General features: G+C 47.5%; 1 protein-coding gene across 1 annotated transcript in view; it reads left to right on the plus strand.

The window, feature by feature from the left end:
* The window catches only part of TARBP2 (TARBP2 subunit of RISC loading complex), a 155,931-nt gene that overhangs the window by 109,857 nt on the left and 19,873 nt on the right, over positions 1 to 26,201 (plus strand). Inside the window, exon 7 of the mRNA XM_063952146.1 lies at positions 4,904 to 5,031. Coding sequence (XP_063808216.1) covers positions 4,904 to 5,031 — 128 coding nt within the window. The remainder of the gene's footprint in view (positions 1 to 4,903; positions 5,032 to 26,201) is intronic.

Raw genomic sequence — 26,201 nt, forward strand, 5'->3', positions numbered from 1 at the left:
AGTGAGGCCAGTTTAAATACAAAACTGGTTAAGAGTATTCAGTACATGATTGTGGCAATTAAAGATGTTTTACATATTTCAGAAGTGCCTACTGTTCCTGATACAAGGGTTTGTTTGTATAAGGGAAAAAAGCCTGAGGTGACGTTACCCCCTTCTCATGAGCTGAACGCTCTTTGTGAAAAAGCTTGGGAATCTCCTGACAAAAGAAGGCAGATTCCCAAGAGAATTCTAATGGCACATCCTTTCCCCTCTGATGACAGGGAAAAGTGGGAGTCATCTCCCAATGTGGACAAGGCTCTATCACGACTGTCCAAGAAGGTGGCGCTTCCGTCTCCTGACACTGCTGCCCTAAAGGACCCTGCGGATCGTAAGCAGGAAACGACCTTAAAATCCATTTATATCACTACAGGTGCGCTGCTCAGACCGGCCGTGGCGTCGGCATGGGTGAGTAGTACTATTGGCAAGTGGGCAGATAATTTGCCATCTTACATGGATACCCTGGATAGGGATAGCATTCTTTTGACTCTCGGTTATATCAGGGACGCTGCAGCTTACCTAAAGGATGCGGCAAGGGATATTGGTCTCTTGGGATCAAGGGCCAATGCCATGGCAGTCTCGGCCAGGAGAGCGCTGTGGATTCATCAATAGAATGCTGATGCCGACTCTTAAGAAAGCTATGGAAGCTCTTCCTTATAAAGGTAGGGTCTTGTTTGGTGACAGCCTCGATGACCAGGTGTCTACAGCTACAGCGGGTAAGTCATCCTTTCTTCCTTATGTTCCGGCACAACAGAAAAAGACGCCTCACTATCAGATGCAGTCCTTTCGGCCTAATAAATACAAAAAAGGGAGAGGGTCGTCCTTCCTTGCCTCTAAAGGTAGAGGACGGGGGAAAAGGTCTTCTGCTGTGCCAAACTCCCAGGAGCAGAAGTCCTCCCCGGCTTCTGCCAAGTCCACCGCATGACGCTGGGGCTCCTCTACGGAAGTCCGTACCGGTGGGGGCGCGTCTCCAACTCTTCAGTCAAGTCTGGTTTCACTCGGGCCTGGATCCTTGGGTGTTAGACATAGTGTCCCAAGGGTACAAGCTGGAGTTTCAGGAGGTGCCCCCCCCCCGCCCCCCACCGATTTTTCAAATCAGCCTTGCCAGTTTCTATCCCAGAAAGGGAAGTAGTGTGTGCTGCGATACAAAAGCTGTGTCAACAGCGTGTCATTGTCACGGTACCCTCGTCTCAACGGGGAGAAGGGTTTTATTCAAGCCTATTTGTCGTACCAAAGCCGGATGGCACGGTCAGACCGATCCTGAACCTAAAATCCCTCAATCTGTATTTGAAAACTTTCAAGTTCAAGATGGAATCTCTTCGGGCAGTGATCTCCAGTCTGGAAGGGGGTGATTTTATGGCGTCAGTCGACATAAAAGATGCCTACTTACATGTTCCAATATATCCCCCACATCAAGCTTTCCTGAGGTTTGCGGTTCAGGATTGTCATTACCAATTTCAGACGTTGCCATTTGGTCTTTCCACGGCCCCGAGGATCTTCACCAAAGTAATGGCAGAAATGATGGTGCTCCTACGCAAGCAGGGTGTCACAATTATCCCGTACTTGGACGATCTCCTGATAAAGGTGAGATCAAAGGAGCAGTTGCTAAGAAGCGTGGCACTCTCCCTGACAGTGCTGCAACAACATGGTTGGATTCTAAATTTGCCAAAGTCACAGTTGATTCCGACAACTCGGCTGTCTTTCTTGGGCATGATCCTGGACACGGAACTGCAGAGTGTTTCTCCCTGGGGAAAAAGCTCTGGAAATCCGGACCATGATCAAGGAGATTCTGAAACCGGCAAGAGTGTCGATCCATCAATGCACTCGGGTGCTGGGGAAGATGGTTGCAGCTTACGAAGCCATTCTGTTTGGCAGGTTTCATGCCCGGGTGTTTCAGTGGGACCTGTTGGACAAGTGGTCCGGGTCTCACCTGCACATGCACCGGAAAATAAGTCTATCTTCCAGGACCAGAATATCTCTCCTGTGGTGGCTTCAAAGTTCTCACCTCCTAGAGGGACGCAGGTTCGGAATCCAGGATTGGGTCTTGGTGACCACGGATGCCAGTCTCCGAGGCTGGGGAGCAGTCACACAGGGACAAAATTTCCAGGGAAAATGGTCAAGCCAGGAAGCTTGTCAGCACATAAACGTTCTGGAATTAAGAGCCATCTAAAATGGCCTTCTGCAAGCGGAACACTTTCTTCGAGGTCTACCTGTCCTAAATCAGTTGGACAACGTAACAGCGGTGGCGTACATAAACCGCCAGGGCGGAACGAAGAGCAGAGCGGCAATGGTGGAGGCCACAAAAGTTCTCCGCTGGGCAGAAAAACATGTAAGCGCTCTGTCAGCAGTCTTCCTTCCGGGCGTGGACAACTGGGAAGCAGATTTCCTCAGCAGACACGATCTCCATCCAGGAGAGTGGGGTCTTCATCAAGAGGTTTTTGCAGAAGTGACAAGTCGTTTGGGAATTCCTCAAACAGACATGATGGCGTCTCGCCTCCACAAGACGCTTCAGAAATATTGTTCCAGGTCAGGGGACCCCCAAGCCAGTGCAGTGGACGCCCTGGTGACTCCATGGGTGTTTCAGTCGGTATATGTGTTCCCTCCACTTCCACTCATTCCAAAAGTGATAAGGATCATAAGTAGAGCAAGGGTTCAGGCGATACTCATTGTTCCAGATTGGCCACAGAGGGCCTGGTATCCGGATCTTCAGGAATTGCTCATAGAAGATCCCTGGCCTCTTCCTCTCAGAGAGGATCTGTTACTGCAGGGGCCGTGCGTCTTCCAGGACTTCCCGCGGTTGCATTTGACGGCGTGGAAGTTCAACACCAAATCCTAGCTCGAAAGGGTATTCCCGGGGAAGTCATCCCCACTCTCCTTAAGCCTAGAAAGGAGGTCACGGCGAAGCATTATCACCGTATTGGGAGAAAGTATGTGTCTTGGTGTGAAGCCAAGAAGGCTCCTATGGAGGAGTTTCAGCTGGGTCGTTTCCTCCATTTTTTGCAGGCAGGTGTGGATGCGGGCCTGAAATTAGGTTCTATTAAAGTGCAGATTTCAGCTTTATCTATTTTCTTTCAGAAAGAATTGGCCAGCCTTCCAGAAGTTCAGACTTTCGTGAAGGGAGTACTGCACATCCATCCTCCGTTTGTGCCACCCGTGGCACCGTGGGATCTTGACGTGGTGTTGCAATTTCTTATGTCTCACTGGTTTGAACCTTTACGAAAGGTTGAGTTAAAATTTCTCACTTGGAAGGTGGTCATGCTTTTGTCCTTGGCGTCCGCAAGACGGGTGTCGGAATTGGCGGATTTGTCTCACAAGAGCCCCTATTTGATTTTCCTTGAGGATAGAGCGGAATTGCGAACGCGTCAACAATTTCTGCCGAAGGTGGTTTCTTTGTTTCACATTAACCAACCTATTGTGGTACCTGTGGCTACGGATGCCTTGGCTGTTTCAAAATCTCTTGATGTAGTCAGAGCTTTGAAAATTTATGTCGCCAGTACGGCTCAAATTAGGAAATCGGAGGCTCTGTTTGTCCTGTATGCTCCCAACAAAATTGGGGCTCCTGCTTCCAAGCAGACTATTGCCCGCTGGATCTGTGATACGATTCGGCATGCTCATTCTACGGCTGGATTACCGTTGCTGAAGTCAGTGAAAGCCCATTCTACTAGGAAGGTGGGCTCATCTTGGGCGGCTGCCCGAGGAGTCTCGGTGCTCCAACTTTGCCGAGCAGCTACGTGATCGGGTTCAAACACTTTTGCTAAGTTCTACAAGTTTGATACCCTGGCTGATGAGGACCTCATGTTTGCTCAATCGGTGCTGCAGAGTCGTCCGCACTCTCCCGCCTGGTCTGGAGCTTTGGTATAGACTCCATGGTCCTTTTGGAGTCCCCAGCATCCTCTAGGACGTAAGAGAAAATAGGATTTTAATACCTACCGGTAAATCCTTTTCTCCTAGTCCGTAGAGGATGCTGGGCGCCCGTCCCTGTGCAGACTGTTTTTGCAGTAGTATTGATAGTTATTGCTTCGGTTACATGGAGGTTGTGTATCGGTTATGTTCAGCTTGTTGCTGTTTTTAGTTCATGCTGTTACCTGGTATTGCTTAAAAGCCATGTTGTACGGTGTGTTGTGTTTCTCACCCTTGGTTAACAGAAATCCTTTTCCTAGAAATGTCTGTCTCCCTGGGCACAGTTCCTATAACTGAGGTCTGGAGGAGGGGCATAGAGGGAGGAGCCAGTTCACACCCATTCAAAGTCTTATAGTGTGCCCATGTCTCCTGCGGATCCCGTCTATACCCCATGGTCCTTTTCGAGTCCCCAGCATCCTCTACGGACTAGGAGAAAAGGATTTACCGGTAAGTATTAAAATCCTATTTTAATTTAACTCTGCGAGTCTTGGATCTAATTGGACAAATACACTTTTTTCTTTTTCTTTTTTTCTTTAAAGGCTCAGAAGAGCCTCAGACTTTCTGGCCTCATTCACCCCACCTGCCACTCCCTGACCTGCAGATCCTCCCACGTACAGTCATGGTTCTCAGCATGTTTTGGGAAAGTCTCATGAAATAGGCGGTAAACAGACAGAGCTACAGAGGTCATATAAAGGTGTTGTGAGGAGGTGAGAGAAGAGTAGCAGAGACACATTGGTTTCTTCGCTCTCCTATATACTAGAACCCTTTGAGCACTTAGTTTGCATAGGTGAAATGTTTGCCTTTATTGGTCCTTTAGGTTCTGTAATAAAATGTCGCTGGGAATGGTTTTGTGGGGTTATGGATTTTTGTTTCTATGTATAAATCGGAAGTACGATGTTTGGGGTAAGGTTTTGCTGTGCATTATGGATTAATGCTACACAGGATTACACATACTTTATTTCGACAGGTAGTGGCACATCTAAAAAATTGGCAAAGAGGAATGCTGCAGCTAAGATGCTTCTACAAATTCATAGAGTACCCACAGAACACCGGGAGAATGGGGAACCCGAGCCTGAGGAAGATCAGTTTGCAATGGTAATTATGTGGTTATATCTAAATTAATATAGTTCATCAATATCAGAATAAATATAATCCAAAACGGTTACATGGCTATGATGGTGCAGTAGAATTGGGGTAGTGTAGAGAAGCCGAATCAGTGTAGTGTGGTAGGCTTGCAGTCTCCTAGTTAATAAAAATGCTTCTTGCAGATTATTAGATTTGTACACATGGCGCTCCTAACACTGGCCCTCATTCTAAGTTGATCGCTCGCTAGCTGCTTTTAGCAGCAGTACAAATGCTAAGCCTCCGCTCTCTGGGAGTGTATCTTAGCTTAGCAGAAGTGCGAACGAAAGGATCGCAGAACGGGGTTATTTTTTTTTTTTTACAAGCAGTTTCAGAGTAGCTGCAGACCTACTCCTTCCTTGCGATCACTTCAGTCTGTTTAGTTCCTGTTTTGACGTCACAAACACGCCCTGCGCTCAGCCAGCCACTCCCCTGTTTCCCCAGGCACGCCTGCGTTTTTACCTGACAAGGCTGCGTTTTTTAGCACCCTCCCGGAAACCGGTCAGTTACCTCCCAGAAACGCCCCATTCCTGTCAATCACTCACCGATCAACAGAGCGACGGAAAAGAGTCGCTCGCCTTTGTGTAAAACGGCATAGTTTTTTGTGAAAGTACGTCGCGCGTGCGCACTGCGGCCCATACGCCAGCGCAGAAATGCCGATTTTTAGCCTGATCGCTGTGCTGCGAACAACGGCAGCTAGCGATCAACTCGGAATGACCACCACTCTTACAGATCTTCAAGGCTACTGATGAAAATCTTGTAAACCCCAGAGAAGTCAGTAACGGAATTCACAGGAACCATTACATCTTCAGATCAGCAAGCTCTGCAGAGTACCACTCTTGCCAAACCTTGTGCTTTTAGGCTCTACCATAGTTAATTTCAGACAGTACTATTACATAAAGAAAAAATTATAATTATGTCACACCTATTATAGCAGAGGAGAAAAATATTTTATATTAACTTCAGTGTTACCCATATAAGCAGGTCAAAAGTCCAATCATTTACACATATTGGGCATCCCATTGAAACAATATATTTGGTAGAATAAATCTATGCATATGTGAGGTTGTACTTGATAGGTGAGATAGAAAAAGGGCAGAATCATGGTTACGTTACTATATTCATCCCCCCCCCCCTCCAATTCAATATATGTATACCGTTACATACATGTGCAAAACTGGTGCAGACCCGTTTACATTGAAAAGGTTATCTTTTAATTCTCAGGATTCAGAAGTCATTGTATGATGAATGCAGTCATTTTCAGGAAGATCACTCATAAACTGAAGTGAGGAAATTGACATTTTTGTTGGTGCCCATTTATACAGATCTTTCATGGCACCTTACCCACTTAACTGGTTAATATTTATAACAAATAAAAAGCTCAAATTGATATTTTTAATCACTGAATTGGACTAAGGACATCTATTTAAAGCCTTTATAAAAAAATTATTTAAAAAAATAAATAATTTAAACATTGATTTAAACTTCAATGTTCGGACAATCATGACATTTTCACGGTTGCTGCTACTCTCTGCAGCTGCTGGGTGTACCCAGGAAAGCTGAGGACTGCTCCTCGCTGTAGCCGCTGGGTGTACCCAGGGAAGCTGAGGACTGCTCCTCGCTGTAGCCGCCGGGTGTACCCAGGGAAGCTGAGGGCTGGTCCTCGCTGTAGCCTCCACATTTAGACTGGGTAGCTGACTGCTGCTCCTCGCTGTAGCCTCCAGATTTAGACTGGGTAGCTGACTGCTGCTCCTCCCTACAACTGCCAGGTGTACCCAGGGAAGCTGAGGGCTGCTTTTCTCTGTAGCTGCTGGGTGTACACAGGGAATCACATAAAGGGGGTAATTCCAAGTTGATCGCAGCAGGAATTTTGTTAGCAGTTGGGCAAAACCATGTGCACTGGAGGGGAGACAGATAAAACATGTGCAGAAAGAGTTAGATTTGGGTGGGTTATTTTATTTCTGTGCAGGGTAAATACTGGCTGCTTTATAGTTACACTGCAATTTAGATTTCCGATTGAACACACCACACCCAAATCTAACTCTCTCTGCACATGTTAAATCTGTCTCCCCTGCAGTGCACATGGGGGGTAATTCCAAGTTGATCGCAGCAGGATTTTTGATAGCAATTGGGCAAAACCATGTGCACTGCAGGGGAGGCAGATAAAACATGTGCAGAAAGAGTTAGATTTGGGTGGGTTATTTTATTTCTGTGCAGGGTAAATACTGGCTGCTTTATTTTTACAGTGCAAATTAGATTGCAGATTGAACTCACCCCACCCAAATCTAACTCTCTCTGCACATGTTATATCTGCCTCCCCTGCAGTGCACATGGTTTTGCCCAATTGCTATCAAAAATCCTGCTGCGATCAACTTGGAATTACCCCCCATGGTTTTGCCCAACTGCTAAAAAAAATTCCTGCTGCGATCAACTTGGAATTACCCCCAAAATACAAAGAGGAAAGATGACTCTTTTTCATGGGGCACTCTTAGAAAGAAAAGAAAAAATGTTAACCTTAACTTTTAATTAGATTTTAAAGATTTCTCTTACATCCTAGGGGATAGTGGGAATCCATTTAGTACTATGGGGTATAGACGGGTCCACTAGGAGTCATGGGCACTTTAAGAAATTGATAGTGTGCGCTGGCTCCTCCCTCTATGCCCCTCCTACCAGACTTAGTTTAGAAAATGTGCCTGGAGTAGCCGGTCACGTCTATGGAAGCTCCTGAAGAGTTTTCTGCATTTATTTTCTGTTTGTTATTTTCAGGCAGGACTGGATGGTACGAGCCTGCCTGCTTTGTGGGACTTAGGGGGGGAACGGCCCAACCTCTCTCAGTGTTAATGGTCCCATTTCCCGCTGACAGGACACTAGCTCCTGAGGAAACTTTTTGCAAGCCCCACCACGGCGAGCGTACATTCCCGCAGCACGCGGCCACCCCTAAGAGCCAGAAGAATGAAGAGTGGTGTGTACTAAACCGGCATCCCGGTTAGCGGGTCACCGGCCATTATGGCGGCTTCAGGGTACGGAGACGCACAGCTTCTAAACGGGGCGGACTGCGTCTCCCGCTGTGTACGGACACAGACGCTGAACAGCGGACACAGTACCCAGACTGACAACATAACCGTAAAAGGAGTCTGTCTCCATTTTATGCACAAGACACATACAGCCAGTATAAAAAAGTGCGGACTCAATGTAGTGTCCCTTCCCAAGCTAGTGAGGCAGAACCAGCATGGCTGCACTCCATTAGGGGAATGATTTCCACAATCTCTACTAAGTTATCTCGGAATGAGAAAGAGACACAATACTTAAGACAATCTATGACTGAGTTTATGAAAAGAGACTCGGTACCCAAACCAGCGTCTCAGTCCCCTGCCATTTGTCCGCAAAAAATAAGAATTTACTCACCGGTAATTCTATTTCTCGTAGTCCGTAGTGGATGCTGGGACTCCGTAAGGACCATGGGGAATAGCGGCTCCGCGGGAGACTGGGCACAACTATAAAGAAAGCTTTAGACTACTGGTGTGCACTGGCTCCTCCCACTATGACCCTCCTCCAGACTTCAGTTAGGATACTGTGCCCGGAAGAGCTGACACAATAAGGAAGGATTTTGAATCCCGGGTAAGACTCATACCAGCCACACCAATCACACCGTATAACTCGTGATACAATACCCAGTTAACAGTATGATAACAACTGAGCCTCTCAACAGATGGCTCAACAATAACCCTTTAGTTAAACAATAACTATATACAAGTATTGCAGACAATCCGCACTTGGGATGGGCGCCCAGCATCCACTACGGACTACGAGAAATAGAATTACCGGTGAGTAAATTCTTATTTTCTCTGACGTCCTAAGTGGATGCTGGGACTCCGTAAGGACCATGGGGATTATACCAAAGCTCCCAAACGGGCGGGAGAGTGCGGATGACTCTGCAGCACCGAATGGGCAAACTCTAGGTCCTCCTCAGCCAGGGTGTCAAACTTGTAGAATTTTGCAAATGTGTTTGACCCCGACCAAGTAGCTGCTCTGCAAAGTTGTAGAGCCGAGACCCCTCGGGCAGCCGCCCAAGAAGAGCCCACCTTCCTCGTGGAATGGGCTTTCACTGATTTAGGATGCGGCAGTCCAGCCGCCGAATGTGCAAGCTGAATCGTACTACAGATCCAGCGAGCAATAGTCTGCTTTGAAGCAGGTGCACCCAACTTGTTGGGCGCATACAGGATAAGTAGCGAGTCAGTCTTTCTGACTCCAGCTGTCCTGGAAACATAGACTTTCAGGGCCCTGACTACGTCCAACAACTTGGAAGCCTCCAAGTCTTTAGTAGCCGCAGGCACCACGATAGGTTGGTTCAGATAAAAAGCTGATACCACTTTAGGGAAAAACTGGGGACGAGTCCTCAATTCTGCCCTATCCATATGGAAAATCAGATAAGGGCTTTTACATGACAAAGCCGCCAATTCTGATACCCGTCTGGCCGAAGCCAAGGCCAACAACATGACCACTTTCCACGTGAGATATTTCAAATCCACGGTTTTTAGTGGCTCAAACCAATGTGACTTTAGGAAATCCAACACCACGTTGAGATCCCAAGGTGCCACTGGAGGCACAAAAGGGGGCTGAATATGCAGCACTCCCTTAACAAAAGTCTGAACTTCAGGTAGTGAAGCCAGTTCTCTCTGGAAGAAAATCGATAGGGCCGAAATCTGGACCTTAATGGAACCCAATTTTAGGCCCATAGTCACCCCTGACTGCAGGAAGTGCAGAAATCGACCCAGCTGAAATTCCTCCGTTGGGGCCTTCCTGGCCTCACACCACGCAACATATTTTCGCCAAATGCGGTGATAATGGTTTGCGGTAACTTCTTTCCTAGCTTTAATCAGCGTAGGAATGACTTCCTCCGGAATGCCCTTTTCCTTCAGGATCCGGAGTTCAACCGCCATGCTGTCAAACGCAGCCGCGGTAAGTCTTGGAACAGACAGGGCCCCTGCTGTAGCAGGTCCTGTCTGAGCGGCAGAGGCCATGGGTCCTCTGAGATCATTTCTTGAAGTTCCGGGTACCAAGCTCTTCTTGGCCAATCCGGAACAATGAGTATAGTTCTTACTCCTCTTCTCCTTATTATCCTCAGTACCTTTGGTATGAGAGGAAGAGGAGGGAACACATAAACCGACCGGTACACCCACGGTGTCACTAGAGCGTCCACAGCTATCGCCTGAGGGTCTCTCGACCTGGCGCAATATCTTTCTAGCTTTTTGTTTAGGCGGGACGCCATCATGTCCACCTGTGGCCTTTCCCAACGGTTTACAATCATTTGGAAGACTTCTGGATGAAGTCCCCACTCTCCCGGGTGGAGGTCGTGCCTGCTGAGGAAGTCTGCTTCCCAGTTGTCCACTCCCGGAATGAACACTGCTGACAGTGCTAACACGTGATGTCCGCCCATCGGAGAATCCTTGTGGCTTCTGCCATCGCCGTCCTGCTTCTCGTGCCGCCCTGTCGGTTTACATGGGCGACCGCCGTGATGTTGTCTGACTGGATCAGTACCGGCTGGTTTTGAAGCAGGGGTTTTGCCTGACTTGGGGCATTGTAAATGGCCCTCAGTTCCAGAATATTTATGTGCAGGGAAGTCTCCTGACCTGACCATAGTCCTTGGAAGTTTCTTCCCTGTGTGACTGCCCCCCAGCCTCGAAGGCTGGCATCCGTGGTCACCAGGACCCAGTCCTGTATGCCGAATCTGCGGCCCTCTTGAAGATGAGCACTCTGCAGCCACCACAGCAGACACACCCTGGTCCTTGAAGACAGGGTTATCAGCCGATGCATCTGAAGATGCGATCCGGACCACTTGTCCAATAGGTCCCACTGAAAAGTTCTTGCATGGAACCTGTGATGCACCGACACCTGTTTTGGTTTTAGGAGGCCTCTGACTAGAGATGACAGCTCCTTGGCCTTCTCCTCCGGGAGAAACACTTTTTTCTGTTCTGTGTCCAGAACCATCCCCAGGAACAGTAGACGTGTCGTAGGGATCAGCTGTGACTTTGGGATATTTAGAACCCAGCCGTGCTGTTGTAGCGCCTCCCGAGATAGTGCTACCCCGACCAACAACTGCTCCCTGGACCTCGCCTTTATCAGGAGATCATCCAAGTACGGGATAATTAAAACTCCCTTCTTTCGAAGGAGTATCATCATTTCGGCCATTACCTTGGTAAAGACCCTCGGAGCCGTGGATAGACCGAACGGCAACGTCTGGAATTGGTAATGACAATCCTGTACCACAAATCTGAGGTACTCCTGGTGAGGATGGTAAATGGGGACATGCAGGTAAGCATCCTTGATGTCCAGTGATACCATGTAATCCCCCTCGTCCAGGCTTGCAATAATCGCCCTGAGCGATTCCATCTTGAACTTGAATTTTTTTATATATGTGTTCAAGGATTTCAAATTTAAAATGGGTCTCACCGAACCGTCTGGTTTCGGTACCACAAACATTGTGGAATAGTAACCCCGTCCTTGTTGAAGTAGGGGCACCTTTACTATCACCTGTTGTGAATACAGCTTGTGAATTGCCCGTAACACTGCCTCCCTGCCTGAGGGAGTGGTTGGTAAGGCAGATTTGAGGAAACGGCGGGGGGGGAGACGTCTCGAATTCCAGCTTGTTGAGATACTATTTGAAAGATCCAGGGATCCACCCGTGAGCGAGCCCACTGATTGCTGAAATATTTGAGACGGGCCCCCACCGTACCTTGCTCCGCCTGTGGAGCCCCAGCGTCATGCTGTGGACTTAGAGGAAGCGGGGGAGGACTTTTGCTCCTGGGAACTGGCTGTATGCTGGAGCTTTTTCCCCCTACCTCTGCCTCTGGGCAGAAAGGACGCGCCCTTAACCCGCTTGCCCCTATTGGGCCGAAAGGACTGTACCTGATAATACGGTGCTTTCTTTGGCTGTGAGGGAACATGGGGTAAAAATGTAGACTTCCCAGCCGTTGCTGTGGAAACGAGGTCCGAGAGACCATCCCCGAACAACTCCTCACCCTTATAAGGCAGAACTTCCATGTGCCATTTGGAATATGCATCTCCTGTCCACTGCCGAGTCCATAACCCTCTCCTGGCAGAAATGGACATTGCACTACTTTTGGATGCCAGCCGGCATATATCCCTCTGTGCATCCCTCATGTATAAGAGTGCGTCTTTAATATGCTCTACGGTTAGCAATATAGTGTCCCTGTCTAGGGTATCAATATTTTCCGACAGGGAATCTGACCACGCAGCTGCAGCACTGCACATCCATGCTGACGCAATAGCTGGTCTCAGTATAACACCTGTGTGTGTATATAAAGACTTCAGGATAGCCTCCTGCTTTCTATCAGCAGATTCCTTCAGGGCGGCCGTATCCGGAGACGGTAGTGCCACCTTCTTTGACAAGCGTGTGAGCGCTTTATCCACCCTAGGGGATGTTTCCCAGCGTGACCTATCCTCTGGCGGGAAAGGGTACGCCATTAGTAACCTCTTAGAAATTACCAGTTTCTTATCAGGAGAAGCCCACGCTTCTTCACACACGTCATTTAACTCCTCAGATGGAGGAAAAGCTACTGGTAGTTTTTTCTCTCCAAACATAATACCCTTTTTTGTGGTACCGGGGGTAACATCAGAAATGTGCAACACATTTTTCATTGCCTCAATCATGTAACGTGTGGCCCTATTGGAAGTTACATTAATCTCATCGTCGTCGTCACTGGAGTCAGTATCCGTGTCGACATCTGTGTCTGCCATCTGAGGTAGCGGGCGTTTTAGAGCCCCTGATGGCTTTTGAGACGCCTGGGCAGGCACAGGCTGAGAAGCCGGCTGTCCCATAGTAGGTATGTCGTCAAACCTTTTATGCAAGGAGTCGACACTGTCGCGTAATTCCTTCCACAGAACCATCCACTCAGGTGTCGACCCCGCAGGGGGTGACATCACATTTACAGGCATTTGCTCCGCCTCCACATAAGCCTCCTCATCAAACATGTCGACACAGCCGTACCGACACACCGCATACACACAGGGAATGCTCTGACAGAGGACAGGACCCCACAAAGCCCTTTGGGGAGACAGGAGAGAGTATGCCAGCACACACCAGAGCGCTATATAATACAGGGACTAACTGAATTATATCCCCTTATAGCTGCTATATATATATATACATATATATATATATATATATATATATATATATACATATATATATATATATATATATATATATACATATATATATATATATATATATATATACTGCGCCTAAATTTAGTGCCCCCCCTCTCTTTTTTTTACCCTTCTGTAGTTGTAGACTGCAGGGGAGAGCCAGGGAGCTTCCTTCCAGCGGAGCTGTGAGAAAAATGGCGCCAGTGTGCTGAGGGAGTTAGCCCCGCCCCTTTTTCGGCGGACTTATCCCGCGTTTTTTTTGAAACTCTGGCAGGGGTATTAATTTACACCTATATAGCCTCTGGGACTATATATGGTGTATATTTGCCAGCCAAGGTGTGTAATATTGCCCTCAGGGCGCCACCCCCCCCCCCCCCCCCAGTGCCCTGCACCCATCAGTGACCGGAGTGTGAGGTGTACATGAGGAGCAATGGCGCACAGCTGCAGTGCTGTGCGCTACCTTGGTGAAGACCGAAGTCTTCTGCCGCCGATTTTCCGGACCTCTTCATGCTTCTGGCTCTGTAAGGGGGACGGCGGCGCGGCTCCGGGAACAAACATCAAGGTCAGGTCCTGCGGTCGATCCCTCTGGAGCTAATGGTGTCCAGTAGCCTAAGAAGCCCAAACTACCACCTGTTAGGTAGGTTCGCTTCTTCTCCCCTTAGTCCCTCGCTGCAGTGAGTCTGTTGCCAGCAGATCTCACTGTAAAATAAAAAACCTAAATATACTTTCTTTCTAGGAGCTCAGGAGAGCCCCTAGTGTGCATCCAGCTCAGCCGGGCACAAGATTCTAACTGAAGTCTGGAGGAGGGTCATAGTGGGAGGAGCCAGTGCACACCAGTAGTCTAAAGCTTTCTTTATAGTTGTGCCCAGTCTCCTGCGGAGCCGCTATTCCCCATGGTCCTTACGGAGTCCCAGCATCCACTTAGGACGTCAGAAAAACTCCCTTTGGCCCATATCCTGCAGTCTGACTCTGATCATGAAGGGTCAGACATGGAGGAGTATGAGGTGGACTCAGAGGTGGGGGAGGGTACTCTGTTGCAGGGAATAGAGGCTTTTATAGAAGCCTCCAGATGAGTTCTGAATATCCCTGATAAGGTGACAGAGGAGAGTGAGGAATCTTTTTAATATAAAAAAAAGAAATCCTCAGCCACTTTTCCTGTGTCAAAGGAATGAAGAACCATGTGTTAATCTGGATAGGAAATTCCAAATCCCTATACGATTATTATCATCCTTTCCTTTCCTCCTGAGGATAGGAAAAAATGGGAAAATCCGCCAATAGTGGATGCATCAGTATCCAGGCTCTCACAGAAAATTGTATTGCCTGTCCCGGGTGCAGCCTCCATGAAAGATGCGGCTGACCGCAAAATTGAGACTATGCTCAAATCTTTATATACAGCTGCAGGGATGCCCCAGAGACCCACTATAGCATGTGGGTGGATTACGCAAGCCATTGCTAATGGTTGGATAACCTAACTGAGGGGTTAGATACCTCAAGGGGAGATTGTTTTGCTCCTGCAACATATACAGGACTCCTCAAACTTTATGGTGGAAGCCATAAAAGAAATAGGCTTGCTTAATGCACGCACTACAGCTATGGCAGTATCTGCACGCAGGGGTCTATGGCTACGTGAGTGGACAGCGGATGCTGACTCCAGGAAAGGCGTGCAAGGCCTACATCTCACAGGCGAGGCCTTATTTGGAGATGAACGAGACAAATGAATCTCCAAAGCTACTTCCTTCTGCAGCTCCCCCAGCTAGGAAGGCCTACTCGGGACCCAATTTACAGTCCTTTCGGACTGCCAAGTTTAGGGGCAAGCCCAGAGGTTCTTCTACCGCCACCAGAGGCGCTAGAGGTAAACCACGCAAACCAGCAACTGCCGGTTCACAGGAACAGGGCTCAAGCTCTGCTTCTTCAAAACCTTCAGCATGATGGTGGACCGAGATGCCTGGAAGACTGGCTGGTGGGAGCCCGGCTAAAATTCTTCAGTCACATCTAGAGAACATCGTGCCAGGATCCCTGGGTCATAGATCTTTTTTCCCATGGCTGCAGACTGGAGTTCCAGGAGCTCCCACCTCAGATTCTTCAAATCAGGCTTGGAAGTTGAACGGCTGATTCTAGCCAGGAGAGGTATTCCTGACAAGGTCAACCTGACTATGATCCAAGCCAGGAAGGGGGTAACGTCTAAACATTACCACCGTATCTGGAGGAAATATGTATCTTGGTGTGAGGCAGACCATATTCTACGGTGGAATTTCATCTGGGACGTTTCCTGCTTTTTCTGCAGTCGGGAGTGGATGTGGGCCTACGTCTAGGCTCCATAAAAGTCTAGATTTTGGCCTTGTCTATTTTCTTTCAGAAACAATTGGCTTCTCCCCCTGAGGTGTTTTGCAGATCCAACCTCCCTTTGTGCCTCCCACGGCACCTTGGGATTTCAATTTGGTGCTGCAGTTTCTCCAATCGGACTGGTTTGAACTGTTACAGGAGGTTGATGTAAAGTACCTTACGTGTTAGACTGGCACACTGTTGGCCTTGGCTTCAGCAAGACGTGTGTCGGAGCTAGGGGCGTTGTCTCACAAGAGCCCCTACTTAATTTTCCATGAGGACAGTGCTGAACTCAGAACTCGTCAGCAATTTCTTCCTAAGGTGGTGTCTGTGTTTCACATCAACCAACCTATTGTGGTTCCGGTTGTTATGGACACCTCTTCTACTTCAAAGTCTTTGGATGTTGTGAGGGCTTTGAAGGTGTATGTGAAGAGAACAGCTCATCACAGGAAATCGGGCTCTCTGTTCGCTCTCTATGATCCCAATAAAACTGGGTGTCCTTCTTTAAAGCAGTCAATTGCACGCTGGATCAGGCTCACTATCCAGCAGGCTTGTCTGTTCCAAAATCTGTACAGGCCCACTCTACTAGGTCGGTAGGTTCTTCTTGGGCGGCTGCTCGGGGTGTCTCTGCTTTACAGCTCTGCCGAGCAGCTACTTGGTCAGGTTCGAACACGTTTGCTAAGTTTTACAAGTCCTCTGAGGACCTTCAATTTGGTCAGTCAGTTCTTCAGGAACCTCAGCACTCTCCCAAGCGGTTTGGGACCTTTGGTACTTCCCCCATGGTACTAAATAGATTCCCAGTATCCCCTAGGACCCAATAGAAAATAGGATTTTAATTACCTACCAGTAAATCCTTTTCTCGTAGTCCGTAGGGGATACTGGGCGCCCACCCGGTTCTTTGTTCCTGCACTGTTACTTGGTTAAGTATTCTGGTTTGTTCAGCTGTTGCTGTTCCTGTTTCAAGTTTGGTTAGCATGGCTTTCCTCTTGTTCTGTGTGTGCTGGTTAGTAATCTCACCACTTTCTTTACTTGTCCTTCTCTCCAAGTATGTCCGTCTCCTCGAGCACAGTTTCCTAGACTGAGTCTAGTAGGAGAGGCATGGAGGGAGGAGCCAGCACACACAATCAATTTCTTAAAGTGCCCATGGTTCCTAATGGACCCGTCTATACCCCATGGTACTATTTGGATTCCCAGTATCCCCTACGGACTACGAGAAAAGGATTTACCGGTAGGTAATTAAAATTCTATTTCTCTGACGTCCTAGTGGATGCTGGGAACTCCGTAAGGACCATGGGGAATAGCGGCTCCGCAGGAGACTGGGCACAACTAAAAGAAAGCTTTTAGACTACCTGGTGTGCACTGGCTCCTCCCACTATGACCCTCCTCCAAGCCTCCGTTAGATTTCTGTGCCCGGCCGAGCTGGATGCACACTAGGGGCTCTCCTGAGCTCCTAGAAAGAAAGTTTATTTTAGGTTTTTTATTTTACAGTGAGACCTGCTGGCAACAGGCTCACTGCATCGAGGGACTAAGGGGAGAAGAAGCGAACCTACCTGCTTGCAGCTAGCTTGGGCTTCTTAGGCTACTGGACACCATTAGCTCCAGAGGGATCAACCGCATGGAACTGGCCTTGGTGTTCGTTCCCGGAGCCGCGCCGCCGTCCCCCTTACAGAGCCAGAAGCAAGAAGAGGTCCGGAAAATCGGCGGCAGAAGACATCAGTCTTCACCAAGGTAGCGCACAGCACTGCAGCTGTGCGCCATTGCTCCTCATGCACACTTCACACTCCGGTCACTGAGGGTGCAGGGCGCTGGGGGGGGCGCCCTGAGCAGCAATAAAAACACCTTGGCTGGCAAATATATCACAATATATAGCCCCAGAGGCTATATATGTGATAAATACCCCTGCCAGAATCCATAAAAAAGCGGGAGAAAAGTCAGCGAAAAAGGGGCGGAGCTATCTCTCTCAGCACACTGGCGCCATTTTCTCTTCACAGTATAGCTGGAAGACAGCTCCCCAGGCTCTCCCCTGTAGTTTGCAGGCTCAAAGGGTTAAAAAGAGAGGGGGGGCACTAAAGTTAGGCGCAATATTGTATATACAAGCAGCTATTGGGAAAAATTCACTCAATATAGTGTTAATCCCTAAATTATATAGCGCTCTGGTGTGTGCTGGCATACTCTCTCTCTGTCTCCCCAAAGGGCTGTGTGGGGTCCTGTCCTCAGTCAGAGCATTCCCTGTGTGTGTGCGGTGTGTCGGTACGGCTGTGTCGACACGTTTGATGAGGAGGCTTATGTGATGGCAGAGCAGATGCCGATAAATGTGATGTCGCCCCCTGTGGGGCCGACACCAGAGTGGATGGATAGGTGGAAGGTATAAACCGACAGTGTCAACTCCTTACATAAAAGGCTGGATGACGTAACAGCTATGGGACAGCCGGCTTCTCAGCCCACGCCTGCCCAGGCGTCTCAAAGGCCATCAGGGGCTCAAAACCGCCCGCTCCCTCAGATGGCAGGCACAGATGTCGACACGGAGTCTGACTCCAGTGTCGACGAGGTTGAGACATATACACAATCCACTAGGAACATCCGTTACATGATCCCGGCAATAAAAAATGTGTTACACATTTCTGACATTAACCCAAGTACCACTAAAAAAGGGTTTTATGTTTGGGGAGAAAAAGCAGGCAGTGTTTTGTTCCCCCATCAAATGAGTGAATGAAGTGTGAAAAAGCGTGGGTTCCCCCGATAAGAAACTGGTAATTTCTAAAAAGTTACTGATGGCGTACCCTTTCCCGTCAGAGGATAAGTTACGCTGGGAGATATCCCCTAGGGTGGATAAGGCGCTCACACGTTTGTCAAAAAAGGTGGCACTGCCGTCTTAGGATACGGCCACTTTGAAGGTACCTACTGATAAAAAGCAGGAGGCTATCCTGAAGTCTGTATTTACACACTCAGGTACTAGACTGAGACCTGCAGATAGTGCTGCTGCAGCGTGGTCTGTAACCCTGTCAAACAGGGATACTATTTTGCGAACATAAGACGTCGTCTTATATATGAGGGATGCCAGAGGGATATTTTGCCGGCTGGCATCCAGAATTAATGCAATGTCCATTCTGTCATGAGGGTATTAGAGACCCGACACTGGACAGGTGATGCTGACTTTAAAAGGCACATAGAGCCTTATAAGGGTGAGGAATTGTTTGGGGATGGTCTCTGGGACCTCGTATCCACAGCAACAGCTGGGAAGAAAATTTTTTACCTCATGTTTCCTCACAGCCTAAGAAAGCACTGTATTATCAGGTACAGTCCTTTCGGCTTCAGAAAAGCAAGCGGGTCAAAGGCGCTTCCTTTCTGCACAGAGACGAGGGAAGAGGGAAAAAGCTGCACCAGTCAGCCAGTTCCCAGAATCAAAATTCTTCCCCCGCTTCCTCTGAGTCCACCGCATGACGCGGGGGCTCCACAGGCGTAGCCAGGTACGGTGGGGGGCCGCCTCAAAAATTTCAGCGATCAGTGGGATCGCTCACAGGTGGATCCCTGGATCCTTCAAGTAGTATCTCAGGGGTACAAGCTGGAATTCGAGGCGTCTTCCCCCCCCCCCGCCGTTTCCTCAAATCTGCCTTGCCGACAACTCCCTCAGGCAGGGAGGCTGTGCTAGAGGCAATTCACAAGCTGTATTCCCAGCAGGTGATAGTCAAGGTGCCCCTACTTCAACAAGGACGGGGTTACTATTCCACACTGTTTGTGGTACCGAAACCGGACGGTTCGGTGAGACCCATTTTAAATTTTAAATCCTTGAACACATACATAAAAAAATTCAAGTTCAAGATGGAATCGCTCAGGGCGGTTATTGCAAGCCTGGAGGAGGGGGATTACATGGTATCCCTGGACATCAAGGATGCTTACCTACATGTCCCCATTTACCATCCTCACCAGGAGTACCTCAGATTTGGGGTACAGGATTGCCATTACCAATTCCAAACACTGCCGTTTGGACTGTCCACGGCACCGAGGGTCTTTACCAAGGTAATGGCAGAAATGATGATACTCCTTCGAAAAAAGGGAGTTTTAATTATCCCGTACTTGGACGATCTCCTTATAAAGGCAAGGTCCAAGGAGCAGTTGTTGGTCGGAGTAGCACTATCTCGGGAAGTGCTACAACAGCACGGATGGATTCTATACATTCCAAAGTCACAGCTGGTTCCTACCACACGCCTACTGTTCCTGGGGATGGTTCTGGACACAGAACAGAAAAAAAGTGTTTCTTCCGCAGGAGAAAGCCAAGGAGCTGTCATCTCTAGTCAGAGACCTCCTGAAACCAAAACCGGTATCGGTGCATCACTGCACACGAGTCCTGGAAAAAATGGTAGCTTCTTACGAAGCAAAATTCCATTCGGCAGGTTCCATGCAAGAACCTTTCAGTGGGACCTCTTGGACAAGTGGTCGGGATCGCATCTTCAGATGCATCGGCTGATAACCCTGTCTCCAAGGACCAGGGTATCTCTACTGTGGTGGCTGCAGAGTGCTCATCTTCAAGAGGGCCGCAGATTCGGCATACAGGACTGGGTCCTGGTAACCACGGATGCCAGCCTTCGAGGCTGGGGGGGCAGTCACACAGGGAAGAAATTTCCAAGGACTTTGGTCAAGTCAGGAGTCGTCCCTACACATAAATATTCTGGAACTGAGGGCCAGTTACAATGCCCTAAGTCTGGCAAGGCCTCTGCTTCATAACCAGCCGGTACTGATCCAATCAGACAACATCACGGCAGTCGCCCTTGTAAACCGACAGGGCGGCACAAGAAGCAGGATGGCGATGGCAGAAGCCACAAGGATTCTCCGATGGGCGGAGAATCACGTCTTAGCACTGTCAGCAGTGTTCATTTCGGGAGTGGACAACTGGGAAGCAGACTTCCTCAGCAGACACGACCTACACCCGGGAGAGTGGGGACTTCATCCAGAAGTCTTCCAACTGTTGGTAAACCGTTGGGAAAGGCCACAGGTGGACATGATGGCGTCCCGCCTAAACAAAAAACTAGATATTGCGCCAGGTCAAGGGACCCTCAGGCAATAGCTGTGGACGCTCTAGTGACACCGTGGGTGTACCAGTCGGTTTATGTATTCCCTCCTCTGCCTCTCATACCAAAGGTACTGAGAATAATAAGAAAACGAGGAGTAAGAACGATACTCGTTGTTCCGGATAGGCCAAGATGAGCTTGGTACCCAGAACTTCAAGAAATGATATCAGAGGACCCATGGCCTCTACCGCTCAGACAGGATCTGCTACAGCAGGGGCCCTGTCTGTTCCAAGACTTACCACGGCTGCGTTTGACGGCATGGCGGTTGAATTCCGGATCCTAAAGGAAAAAGGCATTCCGGAGGAAGTCATTCCTACGCTGATAAAAGCCAGGAAAGAAGTAACCGCAAACCATTATCACCGTATTTGGCGAAAATATGTTGCGTGGTGTGAGGCCAGGAAGGCCCCAACAGAGGAAGTTCAGCTGGGTCGTTTTCTGCACTTCATACAGTCAGGAGTGACTATGGGCATAAACTTGGGTTCCATTAAGGTCCAGATTTCGGCTCTGTCGATTTTCTTCCAGAAAGAACTGGCTTCACTGCCTGGAGTTCAGACATTTGTAAAGGGAGTGCTACATATTCAGACCCCTTTTGTGTCTCCTGTGGCACCTTGGGATCTCAACGTGGTGTTGAGTTTCCTAAAATCGCATTGGTTTGAGCCACTTAAAACTGTGGATTTGAAATATCTCACGTGGAAAGTGGTCATGTTATTGGCCTTGGCTTCGGCCAGGCGTGTGTCAGAATTGGCGGCTTTGTCATGTAAAAGCCCTTATCTGATTTTCCATATGGATAGGGCAGAATTGAGGACTCGTCCCCAGTTTCTCCCTAAGGTGGTATCAGCTTTTCACTTAAACCAACCTATTGTAGTGCCTGCGGCTACTAGGGACTTGGAAGATTCCACGTTACTGGACGTAGTCAGGGCCTTAAAAATTTATATTTCCAGGACGGCTGGAGTCAGGGAAACTGACTCGCTTTTTATCCTGTAGGCACCCAACAAAATAGGTGCTCCTGCTTCTAAGCAGACTATTGCTCGCTGAATTTGTAGCACAATTCAGCTGGAGCATTCTGCGGCTGGATTGCCGCATCCTAAATCAGTAAAAGCCCATTCCACGAGGAAAGTGGGCTCATCTTGGGCGGCTGCCAGAGGGGTCTCGGCTTTATAACTTTGCCGAGCTGCAACTTGGTCAGGGGCAAACACGTTTGCAAAATTCTACAAATTTGATACCCTGGCTGAGGAGGACCTTGAGTTCTCTCATTCGGTGCTGCAGAGTCATCCGCACTCTCCCGCCCGTTTGGGAGCTTTGGTATAATCCCCATGGTCCTTACGGAGTTCCCAGCATCCACTAGGACGTCAGAGAAAATAAGATTTTACTCACCGGTAAATCTATTTCTCGTAGTCCATAGTGGATGCTGGGCGCCCATCCCAAGTGCGGATTGTCTGCAATACTTGTATGTAGTTATTGCCTAACTAAGGGTTATTGTTGAGCCATCTGTTGAGAGGCTCAGTTATATTTCATACTGTTAACTGGGTATAGTATCACAAGTTATACGGTGTGATTGGTGTGGCTGGTATGAGTCTTACCCGGGATTCAAAATCCTTCCTTATTGTGTCAGCTCTTCCGGGCACAGTATCCTAACTGAGGCTTGGAGGAGGGTCATAGTGGGAGGAGCCAGTGCACACCTGGTAGTCTAAAAGCTTTCTTTTAGTTGTGCCCAGTCTCCTGCGGAGCCGCTATTCCCCATGGTCCTTACGGAGTTCCCAGCATCCACTACGGACTACGAGAAATAGATTTACCGGTGAGTAAAATCTTATTTTTACACTGACATACATATAACATATAAATATAAAAAGCAATTGCTGGTGATAATAGTTAGACCTCTTGATACTTAAAATATTTTCCTATATTGGAATTAAATGGCCTTATGACTGAATTGAAGTCTATGTAATTGATTTATTTGATACAATTATTCCTCTATATAACCTTATTTTATTGCAATATTTGAAGAATAAGCTTTACAAAAATCACATCACAGCCAACCATTGAAAACAATGTTACCATATGTACATAAACATTCATGCCATACCCTTCTTGTGCAGTAGGAAAGTAATGTAACAAGTGTAATGACAGGTTTCAGTCCCAAACCATGATAGATGACTGTAGTATTAAAACAGCTGACTGTGATCCAATACAAGCAATTATACAGATGTTGCTGTGTTAACTTTGTAAATAGAGGATTTAGATCTAGTTGTGGTCGCAAAGAAAAAGTCAGCAGGAAGTGGGACATATATGACATGTACCGGGTTTCTGCTTTTGAAAATCTTCTACATGAGCATCAAATTTCCAATGAGAGAAGCACCTGGTGTACACGCATAAGTCCCAAGGCCTGTATCTGCTGTTAACTCTCGATGTGACCAGTTATAGGCATCCGTTAATGAGAATACAGGGAAAAGGTCCCTAGCTGAAATCCGTGAATCACCTTTATTGCTCAAATTTGATGAGCCCAACGAAAAATAATATGAATAAATATTACATTAGTGTAACATAAATGTCACAATTAGACTAATAGCATCCTTGTTGAACAGTTGAGGTAAGGAAACTCCTTCAATACAATTGTTGATATATCAGACACATTATTATAGAATAGAAAATCTAAGAAAAATAAGTTTCACATGCATGTAGCATCCAGGATTTCTGCTATCTTCAATCATATCTAACGACATCGAATTGAAGAGGAGTGTAGCCTCAGACGCCTATGCAGGATGAAAAGCGTTCTTCTGCTGTCGGTAACTTAATTATTAGTTGCCTGGTGAGAGTGCACAGAAAATAGAAAAAAAGGATGTTATAGAAAGATATGGTGTCTGCAAACTTTTTTTTAGTTATAGTGTTAACTCACTTGTCTTGTATGGGTACAGTATTTGTCTTGTACAGTATTTATTTTAAGGGCTATGACAATCTATATTTCCAATGCAAAATACTGTACTTTCAACCATACAATTTGTATATCCAAGGATCATACAGATGCACCTAATGAGAGCAAGTCCCTGACAAAGCCGCTCAGGCGAAATGTGCACATGTAGTATTGCTGGCTTGGTCCTATATGTCTGACATATACCATTTATAAGTTTGTCGGAAATGAAAATTGGACTTTCTTGCAGCCTGAACATTTTACAAAACCCCCAACAACATGACCTATACCACTACATATACCACTGACTGGGGTATTCAATTAGTGTTGGATCTTCTCCGACACTGAGGATCCGACACTTCACTTTTCTTTCTATAGTATCCATTAGGGATATTGGGGAGACTTAGTACGATGGGGTATAGACGGGGTCCAAAGGAGCCGATGCACTTTAAATTTCTTCACTGGGTGTGCTGGCTCCTCCCCTCTATGCCCCCTCCCACAGGCAGTTTAGAAAAAAGTGCCCTGAGGAGAGGATGCACATCTCTGCAGCTCCAGAGAGTTTTCTTCAATTTATTTTAAACTTTTATTGTTTTCGGTATGCTGTTTGGGCAGCAACATACCTGCACCACGGGAGATAGAGGGGAAAGGGGGGTCACCGGCCTTGCGAGGTATCAGAACCGCTTCCCCGCTGCAGGACCACCGTCCTGATAGGTTGTTTGTTCAGTGGGGCACTGCGCCTTAGCTGTCGCAATCGCAGCACGCCGCACACCCCTAACATATTCCTGAAGGTGATGTCTGTGGTGAGCACAAACCGGGGGGCCCCGCTAGGGGGGTCCCCCGGTTCACAGTGCGGCTGAACGCGGGCGTGGCATACTGGACCCTCCCTGGGGGGGACCCGATAGAGCCCCCCGTGTAAACTGACTTGGGATAGCTTAAACTAGCACTTGTGTGATGTTTTTAAGCAGAATAGGGGACTTCGGCAGTATAAAAATCACTAGTTTCAGCTCCATTCGGGGGGGCGGAGCTACTTCAGAGCGGGAAAAGAGGCATTTTGGCGCCTTCCTCTGCTTAATGCAGCAGCAAGCACACACAGCTTTTCCTGACTCACAAGACAGGCTAGAAAACTGGTACAGGGTGTAGCAAATGGGGAGAGCCGCTATTGTACACAATCTGTGTCCTATACGGGACAGAAATCATTAGTGTTTCACTGCGTTATAGTTAGCTGATAGCCTCATTGGGGTTGTACAGCAGGGGTGTGCTGGTGTCTCTCTCTGTGTGTCTCCTCACATACAGTAAGGGCAGGCTTGCTAAGTATTACTGTCTGTGTGTGTGTATGTGTATGTCATTGTGATTACTGTAAACATGGGTAAACACAAACTATGCAGTGTCTGCCACACCAGATTCTCTCCCTTATCATCTGATTCTGTTTCATGTGAACAATGCAGCCAATCTTCACAGCTCAGTGAGGGGGCTGGGGGATTGGGTCCAGAGCCCTCCTGGTTAGGGGCTCTTAAGACTATGATGTCTGATATGTCATCACAACTCACTGCTAATATTCAGAAAACTCAGCCAGTACAACAGGCTATTGCAGATATAGCTGCTAGGGCAGATGTTACGCAGCCACCCCTGTCTAACTCAGGACCACAAAAACGTGGTTTACCTGCTCTACTCCCTGATTCAGATGAGGAAATACAGGAGGATGGGAATGACTTGGATCCCGTTAGTGGGGATTCCACTTCTGCTCCGGGTATTAAACCCTTCATTCTGGCTATACGGGACATGTTAAAGCTCCCTCTAGAGGACGCTGCGTCACAGCAGTTGTTTTTCTTTACACAAAATAAGCCTAATGTCACTTTCCCTGATTCTGCAGAGTTAGATGACCTACGGTATTTAAAAAAAATTATTATTACAGGTTGAGTATCCCATATCCAAATATTCCGAAATACGGAATTTTGAGTGAGAGAGTGAAACCTTTGTTTTCTGATGGCTCAATGTACACAAACTTTGTTTAATACACAAAGTTATTAAAATTATTGTATTAAATGACCTTCAGGCTGTGTGTATAAGGTGTATATGAAACATAAATGAATTGTGTGAATGTAGACACACTTTGTTTACTGCACAAAGTTATTAAAAATATTGGCTAAAATGACCTTCAGGCTGTGTGTATAAGGTGTATATGAAACATAAATGCATTCTGTGCTTAGACTTGGGTCCCATCGCCATGATATCTCATTATGGTATGCAATTATTCCAAAATACGGAAAAATCCCATATCCAAAATACTTCCGTCCCAAGCATTTTGGATAAGGGATACTCGACCTGTATATGTTGATACTCTGCGGGCACCTATTAACAGAACCAACTGATACCAATTGCATATTATTTATCAGCATAATCAATGGATATACCTTTTTTGGTTATATTGTAAATATCCACTAACCAGCTATTGTGGAACATTCAGCGGACTTGTGTACATATGATTCCACTGGTCAATTTGAAGTGAGAGGGATGAACTGCTGAACGGATACATGCTTTAATATATGCAAGTCCATTTCATTCAATCAAGCTGTTTTCACTTGGTCAGCAGTACCATACAGCTCTTTTGATACCAACAGAACTGCATTGAATGTCTCTGCCTGATACATCTCAAGGGGTGTTTGGAAATATATGCTTTGAAC

Source organism: Pseudophryne corroboree, chromosome 2 (genome assembly GCF_028390025.1).
Source record: "Pseudophryne corroboree isolate aPseCor3 chromosome 2, aPseCor3.hap2, whole genome shotgun sequence".
Classification (NCBI taxonomy): domain Eukaryota; kingdom Metazoa; phylum Chordata; class Amphibia; order Anura; family Myobatrachidae; genus Pseudophryne; species Pseudophryne corroboree.